Genomic DNA, 27,962 nt, shown 5'->3' with positions numbered 1-27,962 from the left:
TTTAGGCTGTTTTTGATTGTGCAACACATGCATTCAGCATTGACAATGCTGACTTCTGCTCTCTTCTTTTTGGAGCGTCAAATCGACCACCAATCTAACATAAAATAGACGTACAGACAGACTTCTATCAATGATTAGAAGTCCGTCTGTACTGGAAATAATTTTTTATACTGTTTGTTTCAGGCTCGCCTACACATAAGTATTATTGAATCAACGTTTTCCAAGTGGCAATTTTTCATCGTCAATGGGTAGCGGTTCTGGCGACAGATTGGTGCAATTATGTCATGGAGCACCTGGTTTTGTACCCTTGTGTACCCTTCAACGGCCAAGTCACACAACATTAACTATAATAATAAAGAAATCGCAGTAAGAAACCTTAGACTTGGCACGACTTTGTCTAGATTTCATTACTTTTTAGAGATAAACAAGCAGTTCCATCGAGACTTGGCTAATTTTTTTACAGAATGTTTTTGATGGGATTTCACTTCTTTTTGTAGAAACGTGGGCATATTGATTAATTTTATTAGATTTGCTTATTTGACACATTTTTTTCTCTTTAAGAGAATTTTTTTTATTATTACAAATCTTTCTTTTCTTTTTTTCCGGTTCTGATCCTTGTACAGTAGCAACAGTATTTCGTATTGCCCATTCGTGTTCATTATTTATTCTATTAGACGGTTTAATTTCTGAAAAATCGGCGTGGTATTTACGCCTAAACCTCACGAAATAATAAGCTAATCAACGAAATGCAAATAATCCCTCCTAATCCCTAGCAAACGTTTTCAAGCGCAGTAGAAGAATGTCGTAAACGACTGTAACGTGGCCGGTTGCCACTTCGCAATAAAAGGTTATCGGAAAAACAAACGTAAGCGCATTTTAAAATACAGTCGGCGCCATCTAGAGACGTATGCGGGTATCACCGCCATTTTGAGCGAAATTATTTAATATTTTAGTGTAATTTGTTTATTTCATTTGTGTAATGTTCGAGTAGAATAAAGTTAATTGTTCGACTATTTCTTCTTGTAAACTTGTAAGTATAAGTATAAAAGCCAGTCTAGTCTTATCCAGAGTTTTCCTTTAATTTTATTTATATGCATATTAAAAGCAGAAGGGGAGGCATTCGCCCAGCAGTGGGAAGCAATAGGCTAGATTAAATTAGAAGATGTGTCCCACTACGCTGGATTTTTGCAATGACAGTCGATTTTTTTATGTACCAATAGTAGAAGGGGGCATTACCATATCTCTAATACAGCTGAGACAAGCTGAGGGTTCTTCATCAGATACTTCAGACCTTCGATTTTTGACTTCCAATGAAGAGGCAAACAAAGTTATGTCGATCTTTAATAGTTTGGTTGGGCTCTTGTGTTTTCAAATAAGGGTCACCAGGTACTCCAGATCTTCGATTATCCTAGTTTTTATAGTTTTCCCTTTATGTGGCCATTAAACCCTAACTCTGTACCAAATTTCAGCTCTCTGAGTTTATGGGAAGTACTAATTCTATTCTGATGATCGTGAGTAAGTGAGTGAGTGAGTGAGTGAGTGAGTGAGTGAGTGAGTGAGTGAGTGAGTGAGTGAGTGAGTGAGTGAGTGAGTGTCATGAATGCGAAACTTTGCTTTCGCTTAACTTCGGAACTAAATGACCCACAGACTTGAAATTTTATTTTAAGTATGTGATTTTATAGCTTACTGGATGATGAAAATTTCTGAGTTCTGGTCTTATCCAGAGGTTCTCAAATAGGGGCCTGAAAATGCGGCGAAATGGTTCCAGTAAAGGATGGTATGGCAGTGTTTGCTTCGCGCTTGACTTGGCGGGGGCACTGCCGTGCCCCCCGATTAATGTTTGTCCAGCCTTCAGAAAAGAGGAGTTGGTATCACTGTTATACAACAATTATTTTGACGAAAATTTTAAAATTTGATTCAATACATCCATTATATTTTAGAGATTAACAGAATACTTATGTACTACAGATTTGAGATACATACGAAGTGTGCTATTGTAATACGTACAATCTGAAACCTATTTTTATTTGATAATGATTAAGTTATCTGTCTTCAAAGTTGCGAGAGAGTATGATAGTACTTGATATAGGTATCAAGCATCAAGAAAATGTGGTATGGATCCACATCAGTACTTTAACTGAAAGTTTCACAAGAGTCATTTTGTATGCGTTATCGAACAACCTAATATGGAGACACACCTTCCCAATGATATATAATTTGCCGAATTTACGTTCTCATAAGTATTATTTAAATAATTTTCCATCTTGTTAATATTTCCCAACATTTTGCTAGATTTCTCAATCACTTCATACATGTACATATCATCACTGCCTTGTAAATATACATAATTTTATTTACATTAGTAATTTATTATTTATATTTTTGCACACAGCAAAATACCCTGAAATCCATTGCAATATTATAAAAAATTGAATAATTTTTTTTAAATGCTGTATTCCCAAATAAGTGATTTAAACCTTAGTTATTTACTTATGAGTTTTTGTGGTTAAGGTAAACTGTATTTTAGTTCAGCAATGTTATAAACACAATTTTTACTAATTTCATCTGGAATCTTAAACCATTATTTAAGTTTATTTTAAATATATTTTTGAGTCGCAACATCTGTTTCATCGTAGATATATACAGCAAGTAAGCTGCTACTGTATCACACGGTGTTAGATAGATTGTAACGATTGATTTATACGACGTTGAAACTATGATTACCCTGTTTTATCGCATAATCGTCGCACGCGCATAACCTCTCACCATTATTTTAGGGCATCAAGATTTGGATTAAAAAAACTCTCGTGTAAATGTTGCATGATGTTTTTGTTCCCGCTATTAGATTATGAGCTCTTTGTGTAGGCATTTTTTCCATATAAAATGATGTATTTTAAAGTATAAATCTAATATTATTTTGGATATTATCCCTTATTTAATTGGAAATACGAAGAAGTCTGATGTATAAGTTTTCTTTTAAAGACGTTTTTAAACGTTATAACCTTCATCTGCTCGCCTGTGTTACCACAGTGTACCGCTTACAAAAATGTAGCCAGCGCTAGTTGGCATCATTCATGTTTGGTTATGTTGCTTTCTGTATAGAGCGCCCACACGTACTCGAATATCGATATCTCGCCGATTGCTTACAACGTGCGCTCTGTGTCGAGTGCTGCGTTAACTACATTTGATGGCCCACACTCTTTCGTGGTGTGTACTGCGACGATAGTTATTCGTTAGTTCAGGCTCGCATTCGGGTTGCAGATTTTGTTTTTCTATTTAAAGTTGAAGAAAAATTTTGTTGCAGGACTTATTAATATAAATTGTTTGGCATGCTTTTGTATACTCTACTTTTTAAATAAACATATTTTCCATAAATGGGTTTTGTTTTTATGAATAACTTTACCTAACAAACAAAATTTTTTTCTCATAAAAATATGCACCCCTACTTTTCAAACTTGATTTTAGTATACCGTTTTTTATCGCATAATCGTCGCACGTGCGTAATCGTCGCAACCATATTTTAGGCTGTCAAAACTGGGATAGAAAAACTTCTCGCGTAAACGTCGCATGATGTTTTTTGTCCCGCTAGTAGATGCCGAGCGCTTTGTGTAGGTATCTTTTCCGTATAAAACAATGTATTTTAAAGTATAAATATAGTATTTATTCAGAAATTACTGCGTACTTATTTAAATAACAGAAATACGAAGCTGTCAGATGTGTAAAATTTCTTTTAAAGACTTTTTAAACGTTATAATCTTTATTGTTCGTCTGCATTGCCGCAGTGTACCGCTTACAAAAATGTAGCCAGCGCTCGTTGCAATCATTAATGTTTGGTTATGTTGCTTCCCGTATAGAGCGCGCACACGTAGTTGAATATCGATAACTCGCCGATTGTAGGTATCTATCCCATATAAAATTATGTATTTTAAAGTATAAACATAATTTTTATTCAGAAATTACCGCGTACTTATTTAAATAACGAAAATACGAAGCTGTCCAAGTGTAAATTTTCTTTTAAAGACTTTTTAAACGTTATAACCTTCATCTGTTCGTCTGCATCGCCGCGGTGTATCGCTTACAAAAATGTGGCCAGCACTCATTGCAATCATTACTGTTTGGTTATGTTGCTTCCCATATAGAGCACGAACGCGTAGTTGAATATCGATATCTAGCCTAGTGCATGCAACGCGCACTCTCTATCCGGTACCGAGTTAACTACATTTGATATCCCGCACACTCATGGTGTTTACTAAGGTAGTTTGTTACACATTCGTTCGGCTTGCATTTGGATCACAGATTTTGTTTTTCTATTTTAAGTTGAAGAAAGGTTTTTGTTGCATGACTTATTAAATTAAATTGTTTGGCGTGCCCTTTTATAGTTCACTTTGTAAATAAACGTACTTTCCATGAATGGGTTTTGTTTTAATGAATACTTTATCTAACAAACAAAATTTTTTTCCGCATAATCGTTGACCCCTACTTTTCATTTTAGAATAAAATGTGCTTCGATTATGCAAGAAAACACGGTATATATAACATGTGTTTGAATTATTCCTAGTTCATCAGCAAACAACTTATAAATTATAAATATTACAGCCTGAACCTCATTTTGTCAATTTTATTTTGGGTTGTATCCTGCTCGAGGTTTTTCCTGAAATCATTTTGCTGTTCTATATTGGATACAATCTCAAACTCAGGGACAGGCATGCAGCTATGGTATGTACATTTAATCACATGCTTACAACTTTATGTACTGCCAATCAAACATATAATACTGGTACTATAAATTACTTAACTGAAGTCTCAAAAAACAACAGAAGCAATAACAATAAACATTAATCATAACCAACATACATTTAAAAACAAATAAAACTATCATTCTTAAAAATAGTTTGTCAAAATTTTTAAGTAGTGATGGGTCAAATCCTAATTTTCTCCATCTGAATCCCAATTCAAATGTATGTAGGTTCAAAAATTAAACAATGTACTAGGAAAAAATTACTACTGAAACATTCAAATATTTAATGTTTGTTTCAGTAATAAGTTACCCAAACAAATACATATCATAATTACAATTGATATATATATATATATATATATATAGGGAAACATTTATTTGATTGACCCATCACTACTTTTAAGGAACCTAGGGACACATGACATTCTTTATCACTATTAAAATTAATATCATGATTTGACAATGTTCTAACATAAAACACACACAGGAAACAATCATCTGTGTTTGCGTTGTTTATTTTCCCGACGTATAAGCCAGCAAGAAAGCAGCGCCCCTCCCACTGCACTCGCAATGCTGCAAGCGAACACCCCCGACTCCCCTACGGTGTCGTAAACGACCCCCGCAACCAGGGGCGATATCAGCCTGGCGATGGAGGCGACGCTGTTTCCCGCCCCCACGAGAGACCCGCGCTTGTCCGGCGGCGTGCGCCGTATCACCACCTCGTTCCCCGCCAGCCGCAGGAGAGACGAGGCGGCGCTGAGCGGCACGAGCGCGGCCAGGAACGCCCCCAGGTTCGGGGCACAGCCCAGGAGCGCGAAGGACAGCGCGAGGACCGCGAAGCCGTGCAGCGTGCGGAGGTTGCAGCGCTCGTCGCGGGCGTAGAAGCGGTCGAGCCAGGCCAGGAGGAAGCCGGCCGCGACGGAGACGGACCCCTGGAAGGAGATGGTGTACCCCACCCAGGACTGGGACGTCCCGTAGCGCTCCGTCAGGATGAGGCCGCAGTGCATGAAGAAGCTCATCATCGCCACGCTGGACAGGAACTTGTGCGCGAAGACGTCCCAGTACCTGGTCCAGTCCACGCTGGCCAGCTCCGTCGCGGCCCGGACCAGCTCGTGCTTCGCCGGCATAAAGCCCCCCGCCCCGCCGTCCTCCTGCCGGCGCTGCTGCGCGGGACCACTCGGCAGCAAGAAGCACGAAATACCTGCGGCAGGTGATTGCAGGCAACTTCAGAACAAGTAGACAGCTAATCAGACAACCTGTTGCTTACACATTCAACAAAAATAAGCAGTTACATAATAAGTTGAATGTAAATACCACTTGCAGACAGGTTTAAGTGGGAGTAAACCATTTTCGCTCAGGAGAACAAACACCAAAATAGAAGAGTAACAAACTACTAACATGGCGTGACTGTGATTTTGGGACAAAGAAAACACTTGTATACCTTTTCCCATGCCACGAAGATGAAGACTTGTACTTTAAACTGCTTTCTCTACAACATAAAATAACTTTAATAGAAAAAAGAAGATGAATAGCAGTACATTTTAAGCTAAAATAATGACATTTTATGAACTTGTAGAACAGCAAGCAAGTTAAAAGTGTTTTCAAGCCACCGGACAATCAATGTGTGCAACCGTGTCCAAGCGCAAATAGAATTGAGCTTATATAGTGGGAAATACAGGATGAATCAAAAAATCTTCCACATTTGAAAGGATAATAAAACAAAAAGGATTGACGAGAGAAACTTGTCTATTCAAAAATATACAATGGGTATGACAACAGTTTGTAATGACCTGAACGTGCGGAAAACAACTTTTCTCGCCTCTCCACTCCCTCACTCACTGACAACGCTACATCCGATCAAAATGTGGGTGATTTTATTGGGTAGTATGGGGTTTATTGACAATAATCTTATTATCAATGTGTTATTGCCACACATTAGCACAGAGTAATTCAACTCATAGCACAGTACTTGGTTTACAAACTGTTCTCAATACTTGTTCATATTTTCAAATAAAAACGTTTATATCTGCAATACTTAAGTTTTGTTCGCCCGTCAAAAGTGGGAGGTTTTTTTGGGCTCATCTTGTAGAATGGATTAAGTTTAATGTCTTGTTAACATTTGCTCATTAGAGACAGGGAGAGATGTTGAAATGCTAATGGAGCATTAAAAAAATGAAAAGGTGGAGAAAACTGCAAAACCCTGAGAAAACCCATGGTCTGGCATGTTTTACACTTGCAAAAATCTGGGTCAGACTATGCCGAGAATCCACCCAGATTGTCTCGGTGGGATGCAAGTGTTATGACAGCCCCTGCAAGACCAGGAAACACGATGCTAAGTAGAGGAACCAGTAAGAAGGAAACTCACTCTTCATCATTATTAACAGTTCTGACTTCTTGATACACTTCAACACAGTGTGTACATGTTTAGCTATTACAGGTAAAGGAAGCTCTTTCTCCTAGTGACAAGGCCAATGAACACGTGGTAACTAGACTACTGAACATCTATGATTCACTCTTGAAAGCAACCACCGGCTGCGCGAGATAGTGAATTTTAGTTTGGGATATTTTCTGGCAGGAAAAAAAGCTCCAGCTGGAAACGGGACGGTGATTATTTGAGGTTACAAATTTCAAAATTTTACACACTATATTTGAACGGAAACATTTCTATCATGGGTAGGCCCTAATCTATGCCAGTAATATTTGAGGACTGCAAAATACTACAAAATAGGCTTAACTTATTTAATCTTATTATTACCACACAATTAAAACAAAAAGCCTAAAGTGCGAAGTAGTGATGAGTATAGCTCACATTAACACTTTTAAAACAAGTTATTCACTCGTTTTAGTTATTTTCCATGGTCATGTACCCATTTGGCCATATTAAAACCATATTTACAGAATATTTCCACTCGGTTCTGTACTTTGATTTACATTTACATTTGTTTATGTTGCTTTCTAGGTACAAGTTGCAAAGTCTATAGTGTCATGGATAAACACAGCAAGTAAGCTACTATTGTGTGAAAATGGTGGTAGATAGATCATAACTATAATTTAAACATTGATTCAACGTGTTCACATTGTCCATTGATGTAGTCCACGGCTGAAGAAAAGTTTAATTGTTTTTTTCTGAACAAATGTTTTATCACACATAAGTATGGCTAAAATTAGTATTTTCAATTGTGGACGAGATTCATTTACCTAACGTTTCAGGGCATATGGTGCATTACTATCGTGCCTGTGAATAAATAAATAAATAAATAAATAAATAAATATATATATCTATATATATATATATATATATATATATATATATATATATATATATATATATATATATTTATTTAATTTCACAGTTATACAGTAAAACCCTGTTAAGAGGTTTTTCAAGGGACTGGATGCTTAAAACTTCTTAACAGGGAAAAATTCTTAAAAGGGAAAAGTAATTTCCAACGTAAAAATCGATTTTACTAAAATGACATGTACTGTATTCACACAAAAGTACACTTACTATCATTGGCATGCTGGAATAACAGAATAACTAATGACATATTTTTTATCAGTAAATTGAATTATTAAAACTGTATTTAATTTAATAAGCACATTAAAATTAGTATTACCAAACACTAGCAAAAAAAAGCAATAACTAACATTTATTGTTTTAAAAAATATACACAAATAATTCAAAGAAAGTAATAGCTGACGGTACTATATGGTTTACTTTGTTTTCGTCATGTGACTTGAATTGGAAAATTGGTGTACTGATGGAACAGCCTCTAGTCCCTGAGAATGCAAGCAGGTGATTGGTCGTGCGGCGTGCGGCACAGGTTTCGAAGATCGTTGGCGTTTCTCATTCATCAGTTAAGCCACGAATGGGGAAAATGTTCTGCAGGTGGAACAGCCTCTCAGTCCAAACAAACGCAGGCATATGATTAGTCGAGATACACACAAGTAACAGCGTGTGGCGTGCGGCGCAGGTTTTGACGATCGTGCACGTTTCTCATTCGTCACTCAAAACCGCGCACAGATAAAACAGCGTGTGGCGTGTGGCGCAGGTTTTGTCGACGGTCTTGTTCTGATCAAATTAACTACCATATTGGCCCGAATTATAAGGCGACCTGCATTTTCTGGAGGCCAAACAAATGTAAAAATAATCTTGGTAGAAATTAATGTGAAAATTCAATAGAGATACGTTTTGTGTTGATACATAAATCCTTTTTGCATTTATGTATACAGCATTTAACTTTCCGTTTCACTTAAGCTACGTATTACTATTTAGTAGTGTGTTAAACGTAACAAAGCAAACAAAGAATGCAGATTGCCGAAACAAAACAAGTGGCTAGCTGCCATGGTGAAGCATATGGCCATGAATAACTTCGGTAACGTGACCGCGAATATTTGTCCATACCATTCTCTAGAGAGTCTCTGTCCTATGAATTTTAAAGAATAATCTATGATAATTATGTTGTTTGAAAGGTTTTTACATAAATAAAGAGTGGATTACTGTGAAATTATTAAAATAGCTTTTGAAGCAAAGTACCAAAAACCTGTAAATATGGCGTCTTCGTGCGTGTTCGGCAATGTTCGTTTTACAACAAAGAAATATTGTGGAAAGACAGTTGGCAGCCGTGAATTTCCAAACATTACATCCAAAATTTTCTTAACATTTTCTGTTTGTAAACGTAAACAATCGTTCTGCAAATAGCTGTGATATTTTAGTACAAATAATTCCGATAAAAATCTGAAATTAAATTACCGTAAATGTTGACACGCGATTGTACACAAAGTACAAATATGAATTGTGTAATAAAAGGTTGCCATTTTGAGATGCTTCAACATTCACATTTTGACTCAAGAACAAATATTTTAATTTACAACTTTAAACAATTGTGAATTACTGCAATATTGGGTGGATTTATCGTTTTCCCAGTGTGAGGTAACGATGTTTTAGTTAATATAAAAAATCATGAACATTTTGTTTAGCAATGTTTCTACTGTAGCTTTAAGCTTGGAACTAATGTTAGCGGTGTTGACGTCTTGGGTGCGAAAATAAGGCGTCTTCCAATTTTCGCATCTCGTTTATGTAAAAATGGCCGCCTTATATTCGGACAAATACAGTATTGAACGTTTGGAAATATGTAAATTTTTAAAATTAACCTTAAAAATTGTTCAAAAGCTTAAAGATAAACAATATGAAAGGGAAATATTAACATAGGGCTATATGGAAGTGATCAAGGGAATAATTTTTTGAACTTAATAAATGGGAAAACGTGTTACGCGGGAACGTCTTAAGCGAGTTTTACTGTAGTTTGAATTTTAACTGCTAAAATGGTGTTTTTTTTTTCCGATAGCATGCGTGTACTGAATTAGGTAGAGTGCTGTGCTTAGTTTGAAAATAGTTTGATAACAAGTTTGGATCATGGAAATGTGTACTATTGGAATAAAATTGGGAAATGGAAAAAATCAATTTCCCACCCAACATTTTGTGAAAGACATTTTCCCTGTTATTCGGGAAAAAACCAGAATCTCTCCCAGGTCTAGTTAAAATTGATTTTACCTAAGAAAAGAAAACACGCTGCAATGTTTAAATACACTGCATTTCAGCTGACTTGACCACTAACGAAGCTGGACTGTGCCTATGTCATTACAGCGGAAAGATGATGACCGTGGTGTGACTGGGGAGAAGAAGGGACTCACGTACCCCAGCCCTGCACCGGGGAGCAGCCCGCGGCTCTCTCCACTCAGCCAACAGCAGGGTTGGGAAAAACTAGGTTCTATTATTACATTCGTTATTTTGTTTCTCAGCATGTTCAAATGCAAACCCTACAACATCCTGTTTCCTGCCACTCATGTTGAACCAGAAAAGTTATAACATCAAAGAACTGAAGTTCAGCAAATATGCACAACTGACTGGGACTTAACCACAGAAAGAGCATTCTCCAAAGAATGGTTGTTTCCCAACAGAATGGGGATGTAGAGTACAATCGGGCATTTCCCACAGAATGGGAATTGACTGTTAAATAATTTTTTTTTTAATTTTAGAGGAGTATTTAGCTGGGTATTATTCACTGCACTACAAAATATTCGTGGGTATGGTTAGTTTCAAATGCTGTAAAAGTGTGTGATTTCAAATCATAGGTAAAAAAAAAAACACATGTACACTTAATTGATCTAGTTTTTTACTTCAATTCAAAACGTAACCCGTAAAAATAATTTAGCCGCACAATTTATTCAGATAATTTAAATGATACGATTCTAGATTAGCATACAATTTTTTTGTTCCTGTAAATCACAAGAAACATTTAATGACCAAACTTTTGTTTTTATTAGAGTGGAATTAGACCTCTTAATTTGGTTCGAGCCGTGGTTCGACACGGCCGACCCCGACCGGTGTAGGGACGTGCCCCGAGGGGGGGAAGGGGGGAGGCGCACCTGCGCTGAGCAGGAACAGTGCGGCCACGATGCTGCACACCACGGTGAAGCCGCCCTCCCGCTCGAAGAGCACACCGCCCAGCGCCGGGCCCACCATGAAGCCCATGCCGGAGAAGGAGGCGAGGCGACTGCCGGCCGCGGGCTGCCTCTCCGGGGTCACCACGTCAGCCACCAGGGCCTTGCACAGCGACTGGGTGTGCTTCAGCAGGCCTGACAACAACAACAAAAATTTATCATTTTTCATTTGGTACTGATTTTTAGCTGCAAGAGTTTTTTTTTTGTAGCTTGAATTTACTCTTCGTTAATCTTGATATGTCTGTGATATGTTTCACAGTGTACATACTTTCCAAAATACCTCCCGTGTGCTCAGAAAATCATTCCGAATATTACATAGGCAGACTCTAATAAGGCACCGTGTGTGGTGAATGTGTTATATTGACGGGACTTCCCGTCTGACATTTATCATTTCCCGCCTGACTTTTCTCAAGTGTTGGTGCAGTATTACCATTTTATCATCACATCTATTAATACAATAGGAACATCAAACGTATTTATCCCTTTTTAGCAAAAAAAAACACGAAGTTAATCCATATAAATTTGGTATCATTACGAAATTAATTTTTATTATTGAGTTAAAAATAGTTTGAATTAAAATAGTTTATTATTAAATATTTTTTTTTGCTGAACTGCTATATATATTATAAATGAATATTTGTCAGTTTGTTAGGATATAGCGCAAAAACTACTGGATCAATTTTGATGACAGTCTTTTTTGGTGTTTAAAAGATTAGGATTAGATTTAAAAACTGGTGTATATTTTATCTTGCTACGATGATGGGAGCTGGAGATATGTAACAGTAACACCACATTCTTTCATAACTAAGTGCAACCAATATAAGGCAAGCTCCCATTTCTACCAATACTATTATGTACCACATACTTAATCTTATTTATTTATTCTATCACAATCAATAACTATTATCACTATTGATAAAAACTTATTACATGATGTGCTAACTAAAGAGAAAAAAACACAGTGAAATTATTTGCACAGGAACACACACAAGTTATTATTTAATATCACATGAATGTTTAAGCCACTTGTAAAAAGATCATAAAAGAAAATTTGTTGTTGCAAGGCATATTTGGCTATCTATAAAAACAACAAAGAAAATTCTTGAATATTTTAGTGATATTTGTGACCTATCAAACAATTCAGGACATTTTCGGAATCTAAGTGACTTCTGTGACCAGAACACACACTGGCTCAGCATGGACAATATAATACTATGCTTGATTCAGCACAGACAATATAATACTGTGCTTGGTGAGCCCAGTGCTTGTTTTCACTGCTACTCAAGTAATGTGCATTCAGAACAAACTTCATGGTCAATAAATTACATTCCGTGAATGTAAACATATGCATTAAAGGATTACATATTTCAGACTTCAGTAAAGCTTTGTTAGAATGGTAATTCTTTTCATGATTTTAGTAAAAATTTCAGTGTTATTTCGGTTTTATCGCCATTCACAGTATAACATTGTCTCTACTAATTATTGGTCTTACGGTAATCAAGACAGTCAATCCAGAGGAACATATTTTAGTAACTTAAAAATTTAATTATTTTTAGTAGTGATAAGTCAAATACCAATTTTCTCAAAGTCGAATCCCTGAGAGTAACTCGAATATACCCACGAATCCAAATCAAAGTGTCAAGTGTCCAAAATAAAGTACAGAAAATGAAGAATATTAACTATGATTTTGAAATACATAGATGGAATTATATTTTTTCTTAGACTTTGGGAATGAATAAATATGCATTCAAGTTGCAGTGAAAAGATTTCCTAATGTCACTATGAGAAAGAAAAACGATATTACATTTATTAATTTACAAAAAGTCTACCTTAAGAGCTTTCATATACTTTACTAACTTAAATATGCAATTTACAAAACTAAATAAGTAAGAGTTGAGACATGGCTTCACCCTCAAGCATCATTGATCCTATCTTCAGTTCTTATCAATGTGGTTCTTTGCACATGCACGATCACTGAACATCCTTGTATATACAAAAAAAATTGTTGGCTTTTATTGTTAAAACGTTAACTCATGCGAGTGAAGTCAGAAATAATTAAACTAGTTTTATTTTGTCTAGCCTGATTGACAGCAACAGCAAGGAAATCTGCAGAAGAGTACAGAAATTAATTGTGCATAGAAAAGTAGTAACTTATTGCATTTGAAAATAAATTATTCACTGCACTACAAAATATTCGTGGGTGCTGTAAAAGTGTGTGATTTCAAATCATAGGTAAAAAACACATGTAGACTTAGTTCATTAATTTTCTACTTCAATTCAAAATGTAACCTGTAAAAATAATTTAGCTGCACAATTTTTTTCTCTGTGGGACATAATTTCATTGCCAGAGCAAGGATTGTGTGACCTTGGCTGACGCAAAGTGTCTTCACCCGCTTGCCTCTTCCCCTGGACATTCTATCCCTCTACACACCATTCTTACCACTTCCCCCTCCTTCCTAGGCCGCCCAGAGCTCCGCCCGACTACGTAGTTCCCAGAAGTGTCAACCTCAGCGCTACGTCGCGGGGACAGTGTTCCCAACAATGAAAGTTTTACACGCAGTGCTAAAAATATCACTCCTGTGTACATGTTTTGAGTCAGACTGTGTCAAAACCAAAAGGATATGAGAATACATATGCTAACTCTGTCTTGTGTCTCTGAGTATCTTTTCAATTTCACTGAAATTCATTTGTTATTTATCTTCTAAAATAGACAAGCAATGAACCATGGATATTTTCAACTTAACTGAAAATTTAACAACTAAAATAATTTTTTTATCCGTTTCTTGGTTCAACTATTTATTTGTACAATCATTAAGTGAACTAAACTTAAGATCAACATTTTTTGAAGTTTTATCATTTTATTGTAGGTTTGGCAAATAAATAACTTTAAAAAAATTTTTTTTAAAAAAACTACTGTATATTTTTCACTTAAAAAGAAGAATCGAAAATAAATATGCACAGTTAGATTAGTTTCATTGGAATATTTTCCATGCACAAGTCATCTTAAATGGTTGTTTCACAAACTAGGTTTCCAGAATCAATGCATATTGTAAATTTATTAATACAATTAAATGTTAAAAGGACAATTCTTGGGGAACAGTAACAGGATAGGTATGAAAAAATTTGACATACTAAACTTGAGACGTTATGTGTTGAAATTTTTAAATTACTTTATTTCCTCTATTATTTTTCTTTGCTTTTTTTTTTTTTTTTTTAAATATTGAAACCCTCATACTCAAGATTTATTTGATGGTAGTTGAGGATTTGATTGGCCAATCCCTAATTTTTAGTAACATTTGTGATTCATCATTTAGTACCCCGCTAACTCTAAAAAACATAGTCAAATATTGCTGCCCTTGACAACAAGCTATAAAATAAGAAAATACCAGGAGCATTCATGATGTGTCTACACAGGCAGAACAAACACTTGATCAGCGCGCCGGCTCAGCCACACTCACCAATCACGACCCTCAGCAGGAACACAACCCACAGGGCGTTGACGAACCCAATGGAGAAGTAGCAGAGACAGCAGACAAGCTGCGTGAACAGCAGCGCGACGCGTCTGCCTCTGATGTCGCTCCAGCTGCCCTGCAAGCACGCACGTGCGTGAACCATCTTCAGTTCCACACACTATGCACTGCTTCAGACCGTGCACACCGCCTTCAGTTCCACACACTACGCACTGCTTCAGACCACGCACACCTTCAGTTCCACACACTATGCACTGCTTGAGACCGTGCACACCGCCTTCAGTTCCACACACTACGCACTGCTTCAGACCACGCACACCTTCAGTTCCACACACTATGCACTGCTTCAGACCTTGCACACCACCTTCAGTTCCAAGCACTACGTACTGCTTCAGCCACGCGTGCCAGTTATTCAGTGGAAACAATCTGTCTCTTACAATGAACAGCACCTTATATGTTGTAATGTTTATGAAATCTTGTATCACTTTGTGTGTTCCAGTTTAAAAACAGTTAATTTTTCTTTTCATTTCATTGCAATTTGTTTTCACTGACGGAGCAAAGCAAAGTCACAAAATTAAACTTGAGCGAATCAGCATTTGTAAGTGCTTTTGCATTCTTTAAATTATTAATGGACTGGGGAATTTCGATTAAATACAATTTTTTGGACATACACCATTGAAGTTTTGCCCTGTATGTCATTGACTGTCAGTCATACAACTGTTTTGTCATTGTAAACCTACTGTGTTCATCGATGCTGCTGTCATTGGGTTGTCCACAATACCAGTTTATTTTCATCATTGTGTTTGTATGTTTGCTGCATTGTCCATGTTTGTTGTCTGTCTACGTTTACTGTTATTGATGAAACTGTCTCGTCGTTGTTAGCCCATGAGTTTGTCTGTGTTGTAAATTTTTCAAGATGAAATTCCTTTCACAGAATTCTTGTGCTGGCTGATGTTTAAAGTTTGTATGAATTCGTCTGTGCTGTCGTCGTGTTATCCATAATACATATTTAGTTTCATCACTGGGTGTGTTTGACATCAGCTGACAAATTTTTCTATTACAAAACTGCAATGGCATACGTCCAAAAAATTGTATTAAATGTTTATGCATGCACACGACTTTGTCTGACGATAACTTTCAAACCATTGATTGAATCTTCATAAAATTAGGTAGGTAGGCATGTAGGTATTGTTGATAATTGTGGTCCAAGGGAAGGGAGTTAAAACATTTAAAGCAAGTTAATCAGGTCAAGCGAAGTATCCTAAGAAAGTTCTTTGTAAATTTTGGAACTACTAATTTTTTACCTTAGGCTTTATATGTTTTTAGATATAATAACATAAAATGCAGTAAAAATTAATTTAGTATGCTGCAACTGATGCCAAGATGGAGTTAAAATTTACAAAGTCAAATAAAAATAGTGTATCATGGGGTTTCATTAAAAAATGTTTTCCTTTTACACAATTACAATTTTTTATTTACTTTAAAACTACTTATAAAATAATTATTACTCACTATAGTACAAAAATCAAACTAGATGTGCTAGAAAAAAATTGTCGAATGTTGAATTGCACTGACAAAAATGCATGTCGAAGTTCTGTTAACTTTAAAAAAATTTGCACTATCACAATCTGCATTTTGTATTATATTGTCAGAAGGTTGTCGATTGCAATGTAATTATTAGGAGGGTTATATTCTGCTTCAAACTGTATCCTTGGTTTGTTCTGATAATAAGTACACATATCCCTCACTTAGCACGACTAATTCGTTCCTAAAAATGCTCGTCTTATTCAAAATAGCGTATTTTGAAGCATTAGTTTCCATAAATAACAAGGCTAATTTATTTAATGTGTTCCAAAATTGTGTAGGAAAATATACTTTACGTAATATAAATGTGTTGAATAACACTCAACTATAAATATTGTGCCGCGCTCGTTCGGCCTGTCTGCGCCCCCTTCCACCCGCATCCTCTCCCTGGTATCTCGTGTCATACTATATCACGACATCCTGACCTTCGCAGCGCCCACCTGCCTCAGATTGAGTTACTTAAAAGAGGCCGCACTGCGGCATAAAATGACTCAGACATGTTTATCGGCGCGTTTTGTGGGAACCCGATGCTTGTTGCATTTATCGGCGTTCTTTGAGCAGCCGCCGCGTCCTTCGACAGGACTCACGATGCGTTTCTGGGAATTTTGACGGCAAAGGTCACGCAATATCTCGGAGACATGCCCGATTGTTCTGGACGGGAACCCAAGGGCTATATAAGGAGGTGAGGCCGACCTTTGAGGCAGTCTGAGTGAGTTTGGAGTGTTCAGTCGGGAGTTTTCCCGCGGTGGAGTTTCCGGGCGATAGAGTCACGGGCGCGGCGGAGTCCCGAGCGAAGTTGCGAGCGAGGAGTCGAGTGGATCCTCGGCGAAGGGGAAGTGCATCAGCAGCGGCAGAGACCCACGAGGGGTGCTGCGGCGAGAGTTGCGCCAGAGGTGCAGCCCAGCGAGGTGTGTGGAACGAGTGACTGGGGAATAGACATTTCTTTAAGTGCAATTAATTTAGAAGATTTTTTTGTGACATAAGTAGTGGCAATAAATAAAACTGTGTGATAAAAATCTTTAATTGGGCTATCCTTTACGAGCCCGCGGTAAATCGTAACAATATGTTACACCATTTATCTTTATATGCCTCCCATCGCACTTTGTATGACAAATATGACAACGCATAAAGGGAGATACGTGGTTATGTACTTTATCCTCAGTCGACTGGCTGACTTGCCCGCCCGGGCGTGACTCTCAACTCCGTTTATACCTTTCCAAACCATCCTTTACTGACAGTGAAACCGATATTACTATCCGGATAGTTACATTTTAATTTTTGAAAAATTAAAGTTCTTATTCGCGTATCACCACCTGGTTCATACCAATCCTGTCAGGCCAATGATTATTTTTTTCATTGCAACATTCATTTAACAACCTTCTCCACATGAATCATCTGTTCAATTCTGTTCCGGTATCTAATGTCAAATATATTCCCACTAGTAGCTACAACCAACAGAATCAGACTTATGTAAACTTTTGGTAAGAGTCCTTATTTCATACAATTGTGCGCACAGTTTACTTGCTTAAAACTAAAGTGCACCAACATAAGCGTGGCCTTCATAACAATCTGCACGCCGTAATACTTCTAGTTTTGTCTCAAATACTTGAACACTCGCATTATGAGTGATTAAGCACGTACAGTTACCGGCAGCTGAATGGGCAGACGTTGATTTTGTTTGAGTGAATTCCCTGCCACTGGCTAGACTGAGTTCACGGCCCGGTTTGTGGCCGGGCGATAACGTTAACGGCGCGGCGGCATACCTGCCGACGTAAAAACATTTGGTCCTTTACACTCCATAGCCGCAATTTAACTTGCCATAACTGATGTTTGTACAACAGCCGATAGAGTAGACAGACCTGCGCGCGCATCTCTTCCCCCCTTGTTTGACTAACTGTATCCACACCTTTTTTGCCGAGATTTCGTGCTAACTGAAATTTACAGACGTGCTATTCAAGACTAGGGCAGTAAAATTCACATCGCACTAAATGAATCAGCGCAATCTGAAGACGTGCTAAGTGAGGGATAGGTGTAGGTACTAACTTTGGTTAGTATTAGCCAGCACTGAAAATGGAACATTGCGAGGTCTCAATTCAGGGTAAGCTACTAGTACTAGTATGTTCTGTGTCAAATTACTACTTTGCATTCAGTACCATTGATAAACAGATGGCAAATCACAGGCCAGAAGACAAGGATCAGTCCATATCGTATCTTAAGTCTGTGTTTATTTAGATTTAAAGTTACATGTCCATTACATAGCTGATTTTTCAACCTCAGTAGACGACCACGTCATTATCAAAAATCAAGAAAATCTCCAAATTTTCTACCTTTTTTAGTTTTTGTTGAATTTGACCCAGAAGGACTGGTTTTTCAGCAACAACTTCCCTGACCATTGATTAATTACCTGATATTTACCTGACTTTTCCCTGACATGAAAAATTCCCTGACTTTTCCCTGAATTCCCGTTTTTCCCGACGGATGGACACCCTGCCCCTACTTATCTACGATATGTCTCCTCCTTGACAAAGAAGACTGTGAGTGGGCACTAGGTCCGCCAGTGCCTGCTGATGTGGAACACCAGCAGTTCAGGTTTCGGGTTAGTGCACTCCTCTGGGTCCCATTCCAGAATAAAAATAAATAACTTCAGAATTATGTGTATGTCACGTTGACACTGGGGTCATTAAAGACGATGAAATGAGGTGCTATTGGAGAAGTAAAAGAATGACAGGGTGGGTGAAACAGAAACAGGAGTTTGCAAAGAAAACCCAAACCCACTGGCTCATGGCAACGTCCACCATGTTTCCCCACTCACGTAAGATCCGGGTTTCATCTCACCCGCAACTGAACCCATTTTGCCATGCTGGGTGGTGATGGATCTAACTTCTTGACTACCGTAAAAAATAATTGAAAAAAAATTAGTTTTCTACATATTATAGACTTATTCAATACTCATATTTACTTGCAAGAGGGCTTATACACTTAACTAAAATTATATCACCTAAAATATAAATCAAGGTATGTATGGGATTATAACCCTAAAATTGTGGTTTAGACAAGATGTTGAAGTACAGTTAGCCCGGGATCAGCTCAAAGCAATTAATATATTTGAATTAAATACATACATACAAACAAACAATTTTAGCAATCACTGAACTACCCCGTCTCCCTTAATGTCGGGACCCTACACTGCCCCCTTACCAAGCGTCTATCCAGGCAAAAGTGAAAATGTTGTTTTTGCAGTACACACCACGACTGGGCCGGAAAACAGTTGCACGCCCGAGTACACGGACCCAAACAGGCCAATGAGGAAGTGCGACGCCCCGAGGGACTTAAGGTGGGTGGACATTAGCGGCATGACGAGGCTGACTGCGAACAGATCCTGCAACAAGAGCACACTTCCCTGGAAACACAAATTCATACTTTTAAAAATGCACGTGAACAGGTTCATTCTCAAGAGCCACTCTATGATTTAAAACTAGGGAGTGAGCTCGAATGTGAGTGAACAGAGTTTCGCAAAAGAATCCTTCATCAGGAGCGAAACGCACGGGTCCGCAGTCCCCCACCACCTGCCGGTGGTGACCTGGCAACTGACTGACTGCAGACTGTCACGCGACTGCATAGCTGCAGCACATCAGTAGGGCAATGCTGTAACAATGGAATTAGTTAATTTCAATTCGGTCAGCATGTTGGTCAGATCAGCACTGTGCACACTATTGGCTGTTTCGAAAGATGAAGATGCTAATCAATCAAATGCATGGCAAATGTAAGCAGGTAAAGTTAACCAACAGGACATCAACATTTGTAAAAATATTAAGTTTTAATTAATGCTAACAAATTAGAAAATCTTTATAGAGTAGAAAATCTTTTCCATAAAAATAATTTTAAATAAACTCAAATTTTTTTCTCTACAGACTTGACTTGTTTCTAATCAATCTGTAAGAGGGTGCTGAAATACTACAAATAATTGACAATTTTAACAAGTTGTTAGGTTAGCTACATCAAAAATGCAGATAAAATCAGAACAAAATTTGGTTGGTTACATTTGCTACATTAAAACTACCATGAAATTATTTTAACGGTTGGTTAGAAACCACCTAGTTTAATGGTAGCTAACCTAACCTAAACAACCATACACACATATTTTTAGTATTTTTAATATAGATTACCTAACCTAACTAACCATTCTCACAATTTAACAATAGCCTAAATGTAATGTACCTAAACTAACAAACTATTAAAATAGTACATTACTTAAAAAATTTAATGTCTCCTCAGAAAATGATTGGAAATCACATCAGGAAGGCATTTTTAAAATTTGGGTCAAGTTTACTGCACAATTCCTAGCATTACTATTGGTTGAAAAGTTGGTCAGTGAAATCAAACTTGAATGGAGAAATAAAGGCAAATATAGATATGTAATATTGGTACAGTGAAAGACTAATAAATATTATCTTAAAAATAAATCACAATGATAAGTGTGATTGTGGGTTTTGGAGTAATAGTGGTAGTTGTGGTATGAGTATGAGTACACAATAAGTGTTCAGTATATAAAAAGAAATCCATTTGAAATGTGTGGTACATAATGAATGTAGTACATGAGAGAAATAACTGATTATGTTTGTTTATATACTGAATGAACAGATCAAATTGTAGAGATAAAATGTGTGGTTGTGATTGTAGTAGTGACCAGGAAAGCAATGGTCCATGTTTACTGATATTGAATCGTTTAATTGGTGTAATGTCAAATTTTTCAGCATAAATTTAATATGTACGAAAGAAATATTGACAGAAAACAATTACTTCCATAAAGACAATTTTTATATATTTTTATTTTATTTAAATGTTTGTGATTTGCAGTTGTTTTTTTAAGCACATAGTATTATCCGTGTTAGGTGAAAGGTGCGATATGTGTATCATTTGCAATGTTAGGTAAAATATTTAATTTCTTTGGTTAGGTGAATCATAAAATGTACCATATTTCTAACGTAAGTTAGTTTTGCAATTGCTGAAGTGATAAAAACAAAGCCAAAGAATTGGTGACGGTAGGTCAACTAATTAAAGGAAAAATTTATACGATTACATCATTATATGGTAGGCTATGCTGAACTAGTTAAGACTTAAGTTCTTATAGTACATGCCAGAAATAAAGTGTTTTGGACGGGGAAGATTCACAGGCTTGTTTTGCATAAAAGTTTGTTATTCAGGAAATTAAATCAGAGTACAGACTATTTTTTGGAATCGTGTTCAATACTAAAATAGATACGGCTGAAGCATACTTGACGATTTCTTACAAAGTTTAAATAGTAAAAAGTAATAAATAATTATATAAGTATTCTAAACTGTAGAACAGAATATGATAAACAAAAGTTAGTTTAATAAATAAATGTAGTTTGTACAAAATAAGCATGTGAATGTTTCCTGCCCAAAACCCCATGTTCCATGTGCTTGTCTTGTAAGAATAAAGGGGTGATAATGACGTTAGCACTGCCATGTAGGTGATGTCATTTATATTGTTATGGTATTGTGATCAAAACTACTCCCACATGTTTATTGCCAAAGTTAAACTGCTCGATATTAAAAATAAGTGCTTACAATGTAGGTTTTGGATCATACTTCTAGTGAAGACTAGATCAAGGCCCCTACCCTCCCAACCAAAGTGTGTACATATGTACCACCACTACGTACAAGCAGCAAATTCGCAACCACAAACAACCTCCAAATCTTCCAGCTAAATATCGTGTTCAAGATATTTACGGCATTTATTTTTATTTGTGACATGCCCTCCGACAATAGGAAGCTTTAATGGTGGAAACGATATACAAAATTACAAAAAATACATACACAATAGGTATAGTTAATAAAAATAATACACAAACACAACGGAATCTTGTAAATAAAGGCATCAACATGTGAGCACATAACCTGTTCACCAGTTTAAAATATATAATTTAAAGAAGTAATAATGCAAAACTTACCATGAATGCTACAGTGAATATCCATTTTTCGTAACGTGCATTCATTTCTACAGTTAAACCCGGCGCGACAATTGTCCGCTATCATTATATTAGTTATTACGTAATAACACATCGTTTAACAGTCTGGCCTTGTAGATAAAACATCTCTACGCACACCGCACAAGGTCAACTACCCATTGGCGATTGGACTATAAAATATAGCCATGAAATCCCAGTATAACATTAACAGTTTATTATTGAGTATTCTGGATCCCCCCCAGTACTAACAACACTTTAAAATTTGAAAATTATCTTTTACTGAATCTACTGTTTAATCATCAATTCACAGCATATATTTTAGGTAGATTTCGAAGAAATGCTACCAATTGAAGCTGTTAACATCGTGCGACTCCCAGAAAAAGTTTATAAATTTTTCGATTCTTGGTCCACGGACCCCCATTTTATTGTCAACACAAAAGCCGTGGAAGGTTGATCGTTATTATATCATACATTTCATCACTGAACAATAAAATATAAATTTTGGACAGTAATATAATAATTGGCACAAACAACACTAAAAAAAATAACTTTGTAACTGTTTGCCACAATTCCATACCATTCCAACACGAGTCTGTAAATGAATATATTATTTCAGAAACAACATACGGTACTGAATCCTAATATGTACGTACAATTATTTCTGCATTAAATTTTTTATACTTTTTGCATAACTTCATGGTCAGAATCAAGGATTATCCACCTATACGGAGTCAGAATCACTTTTTTTTTATCTATAAACCGAAATGATAACCTCATCACACCAATTGCAAAAACATCAACCTATCTTCCAGGCTCAAAAATAACATTACATTGACGTCGTCCGACCGAAGGCCACCCTAAAGCCCGACCTGCAACCGCCAGTATTCAATCCCGCTAACGGAATGCGCCCCTAGCCATGGCCCACCCGAGTCAGGCGAGCCACCAGCAACCAAGGTAGAACCCGCCCCCCCCCCCCCCCAAATAAACAGACCGTCATTGTACCCAACCACGTTATAAAAACAAGCAAAGAATATTAAACAGTATTATGTATACATTAACAGTCGATTAACAAAAGTGCGACGTAGGAGTGCCCGGGCACTCACGTGTGTTAATACGTCAAGACGTGTGTGAGTGTCCCCCTGGCGGCCTTCTGCCTAACTTAGTCAATTAGACCATGTGACATTATTATACATCCCTCGTGTTACGTTTTTTACCCCCACCAGAGCAATCCGGCAAGAAACGAACAGTCGCTGGTGTGACGTAAAATTTAAATGAAATAATTCCTAAAAACAATAACTTCAATTTGTAGAAGGGACAAATGACCTTGGTTCAATTTTAATAATTAATGTAAGAATTTAACGTCATTAAATTCTCTTATTTAACATGTCACACAGAAACTAACGTAATGAGGTCAACCCTGGTGCGAGGGCCACCGAGCCTCGGCCGGGTGCCATGACATGACGCCAGTACAGCGCGACTCGTGGACCGGGGCGGACGCACGTCCCATGGAGAGACACCATCCTTTGTCCACACCGAGTTCACTTCTGGTAAATATAGTCACTTCTTAAAACCTCTTTTCTACTAATCTCTCCGTGCACACCCGGTCCAATTTTCGGTCCAGGACCTAATCCGGTCGCATAGATTTAAAATCCCCCCTGCACCACACTTGGTCCACGGGGTAGGTTCACCATCCGGCACGGGCCGTCTCCCGAGGAACAGAACTTTAGTTAATCAGTCGCTCCGGCGCTGACACCACCCGCAAGGGGAATTTTTGAATGAATTTAGCTGCGGCCCGCGCTCCATTACCGTGGACGCGAGCACCGCCTTGATACGTAGACTTACGGGATTGGCCGCCTCCAATCACCCTCACCCATCGTGCGAGTAACCAGGCCCAGAAACGCCTTGTGCAACGCACCCTCGTGTAACATTTCTTTTGTAAACTTGTGCAACACACCCTCGTGTAACATTCTTTCTTAAAACTGTGCAACGCACCCTCGTGTAACATTTCTTTTGTAAACTTGTGCCACGTTTTATTAAGAAACTTTCAGACTCGTTTCAGTGTAATTGTGTAATTTTGTATCTTGTGACGTCACCTGTTGTACGACGTGGCGTGTAACCAACGGCGTTACACCCGAACCACAGTCGCCTGAATAAATGATGCACGTCATTTATTGCCTCATTTCAGTGTATGATTACTTAACCCTACGATTCCCAACCACCGCCGAGTAGGGAATTCCTTAAACCCACGCAACATCGCCGACGGTCCTAGTGGGCCACGCAGGGCAATCGACCCCACGACCCACTTACTGGTTAGACACCGAGCTAGCCTGGCGCCCACCCGGACACATTACATTCGCAGCAGCCACTCCCGCTAGGAACCGCACCGGGACTCGAGCCCGAGACCCCGGACGACGGCAACATTCCTCTTGAAACAACAAAACATTCAATAATTGCTCGTGGATTGCTATCCTCGACAGTTGCCATGGCAGGCATAGGTAATTTTGTATTAACTTGACGTCATCCGACCGAAGGCCACGCCCATGCCCGACCTGCAACCGCCAGTATCCGACCCCGCTAATGGAACGCACCCCTAGCCATGGCCCACCCGAGTCAGGCGAGCAACGGCACAACATGTATAATCAGAGACCATGCCCTAATTAACCAGCCACCGCGATCCCTGTGCATTATAAATTAAACATAATTTAACGGTAACATCACTTTTAATTAAAAACCCCATTCAAGGGAAGTGCGACGTAGGAGTGCCCGGGTCACTCACGTGTGAATTTATGTTAATACATTTGTGAGTTCTCCCCTTGCGGCCTTCAGCCTAAATTAATTAGTGTGTGATGTAATTATGACCTCCCCATTTTTGGTGTATCACTCGCCACTGGAGCAGTCCACAAGTGACGAACAGTCTCCAGTGTGACTCACTTTACTTAAACTTAATTAATGTCAACTTATTAAATCCAATTCCTAGAGAGTGTATGTGTATTAGGTCAATTTTTATTATTTAATGTATGAATTTAGAGCCATTTTCAATCTCTTGTTAAATTGATAGTTTCCGAATAATGGAACTTTAGAAACTTTGGCGCGAGGGGACGCTGAGGCCTCCCCTCACGCCAAGGGCAAAGGCCAGTACCGAACGACTCGCGGACTGGGGCGGACCTGCGTCCCACGGGGAGTCCTCATATTTTGTCTTCACCGAAATTCATTACTGGTAATTATAGTCATTCTCCAAAACCTTTTTGTGCTTAAACTCCCCGTGCGCACCCGGTCCTTTTTACGGTGTTGGGCCTAATACCCAGCCGCTTAAATTTAAACTCCCCGCACAAAGCATTACACGGGGCAGTGCAGCATATGGTACGGGACGACTCCCACCACCAAAGACTTTTGGATAATCGCCGAGTGCACAGGCACCGGCAACGACGTAAAGACTTATAATAAATTTAATAGCATGCCGCGGCCCAGACGGGTGCACCCGGGTATCGCCGTTTCGCAATTTACGGGATTGGCCGCCTCCAATCGACTTCCCCCCAAACCTCGACTGGCGTGAGGATTTAATATTAGTGACGGCACATCAGAGCGCCCAGTGTCAATTTAGTGTAATTTTTGTAGGAAAATTTAATGTGCAATGTGTAACTGTAAAATGCAAGTGTAACTATTCATTTAATTAAACGTCCACTCCGCACACTCCGTGCGCGACGTGTATACGACAGTGCAAAACTGAACCTGTGTACGTTATTGTTTGAAGTTCCCTAACCCAGTCAGGAACCAGCGTGTTATGCTGTGTAGGGCCCGTAACGTATCAATAGCCAGGGATTCCTACAACAACGACCACCGCCGCCTGTCCTAGCGGGCCACCCAGGGGCATTCGCACCCAACGACCCAACTCGTGGTTAGCCACAGAGCTCGCCTGGCGCCCTCCCGGATACAATTTCACTAAAAAACCAGCCTTCCCGCTAGGAACCACGCCGGATATCGAACACGAGAACCCGGACGACGGCAAACTGTTTAGTGCAGAAACAACATAATGCTTTAAATTATTTTGTATCTGCTATAAAATAAGGTTTTTTATGCCCATATAAAGCTCCGAGTAATGCGAGTAATTGGCTGACTGATTTTGGTTTCAACCTGTGCATCTACATCTACAGAAGTTAAATTCATGCTTAAATTAAACCATCCAAAATAGTCACTTAAGTTTTTTCTTAAATAAACTATTTAAATAAAGGAGATATTGGTTATGTAGTACCGGTACATATTATCATGCTCATCAAATACTTACATAATTTTTTTTTTAAACAGAAGTTTTCTTGTCATTAAAATACTGTTTTCTATTTGCAGCACTTTATATACCTACTTCAAAAAAAATATTTCAATATGTTCTCCTTTAAAATCCGCTCATATTAAATATAAAGTAATAAAAAAATAGTGAATATGTAAGTGACAGCAACCATATTTTTTTTTGTTCACAGCGAAGGTCTGTTATTTTATTTTAACAAGACAATATATTTCTTTTATTTATATATTTTTCATCCATGTGATTTATTATCAGTGTGCCTGTTGTGTTTCTTGCGGCTAGTCATTTCAATTGGTGTACATCATTTGTGAAGTCACATAACAATGGCCAATCACGCATGCACTGCCGGTGGTGTACTGCTGATGGCCCCAAAGAGGAAGTTGCGTGGCTGGGCCTCTCGCTCCCACGCCCCGCAACCAATTATCAACATCATCATGATCATCATCACATTTTACGAGCTCAGAAATTACGACTTCGTAAACCAAATTCAAAACGACAAAAGTACACTATCTTCCAAGGCTGGTGCACACTCTCTGCGTAATCAATCTACAAACTCTGGCAATTAGATCACAGGGAAGGCAGTGCGACTGAAACAGCTCACACTGGGATTCAAACCCATTTTTCCAAATCTCACTCATTTATTTCCTCTTACTTCTTTATTCGTGGCATATTGCCCTCAGCAGTACGTGGGTTCGAGTCCCTACCACGATCCTGCCAAAGAAACAAATTTCAACAATACTTTAGAATTAACTCAGCATCATCTTAATCACAGACATCCCCACAGGAAATCTGTTTCACAACAAGAGGCAGTGGGGGCACTCCGCGGCCTGGGAATCATCACAGGGTCCTTGGTTCGATGCCCGGCTCTGGCACACGGACCACGAGGCCCGCAGTAGCTGTGATGGCGATACAGTTCGTGGCACACTGGGTCGCAGTGTTGTCTGGTTAAAGCAAACAGTCTGAGCATGACCTCGCGTCACGGCAGGCAGGAGTGACATCACAACACATCAGCTCCTCGAATTCGGAGCAGCACGTAACGTTATGTCCGAGGACCGTCTTATTGGAGCAGGGCATTTATGGACTTTAATATTTTTTTTTTGATATTTTTTTTTGGGGGGGGGGGGAGTTTACACAATAGAGAATAGTTTGAACCGCAGTAAAAAAAAGTCAGCCTGTCTCTAAATAGCTTACATTAATATATTAACAAAAATTTAATTGCTAAAGACAAAAAATTCCTTTGTATTTAATTTTAATATTTTCTAGAGCTAAAGTTCTTTTACAGAAACTGTACAAAAATTGTAAAGGTAATGGCGAATATTACTCGGAAAGGGCTCTTTCAGGATTTCGGTCATTGATGAATAAAAAAAAAAAAAAAA

At 38.1% G+C, this 27,962-nt stretch overlaps 1 protein-coding gene across 1 annotated transcript; it reads right to left on the bottom strand.

The window, feature by feature from the left end:
- Positions 1-586: 586 nt before the first annotated feature.
- On the bottom strand, positions 587-22,486 carry LOC134528404 (major facilitator superfamily domain-containing protein 9-like). Its single transcript, XM_063362002.1, has 5 exons — positions 22,272-22,486; positions 19,544-19,675; positions 14,701-14,830; positions 11,168-11,377; positions 587-5,939 (listed from the first exon to the last, which is right to left on the bottom strand). The coding sequence occupies exons 1-5, from the start codon at positions 22,314-22,316 to the stop codon at positions 5,233-5,235; spliced, it is 1,224 nt and encodes a 407-aa protein (XP_063218072.1). The 5' UTR covers positions 22,317-22,486; the 3' UTR covers positions 587-5,232.
- Between the last annotated feature and the right edge of the window lie 5,476 nt (positions 22,487-27,962).

This window comes from Bacillus rossius, chromosome 1 (assembly GCF_032445375.1).
Source record: "Bacillus rossius redtenbacheri isolate Brsri chromosome 1, Brsri_v3, whole genome shotgun sequence".
NCBI lineage: Eukaryota > Metazoa > Arthropoda > Insecta > Phasmatodea > Bacillidae > Bacillus > Bacillus rossius.
Note: the sequence above shows the minus strand (reverse complement) of the source record. Positions and strands in the feature narration are given on the sequence as shown.

Coding starts and splice junctions, on each gene's coding strand:
- LOC134528404 (XM_063362002.1), bottom strand. CDS start 22,316: ATGAATGCACGTTACGAAAAATGGATATTCACTGTAGCATTCATG. Junction 11,378..14,700: donor CCTGCTGAGGGTCGTGATTG/GTGAGTGTGGCT, acceptor TGTTGTTGTCAG/GCCTGCTGAAGCACACCCAG. Junction 5,940..11,167: donor ACTGTTCCTGCTCAGCGCAG/GTGCGCCTCCCC, acceptor CACCTGCCGCAG/GTATTTCGTGCTTCTTGCTG.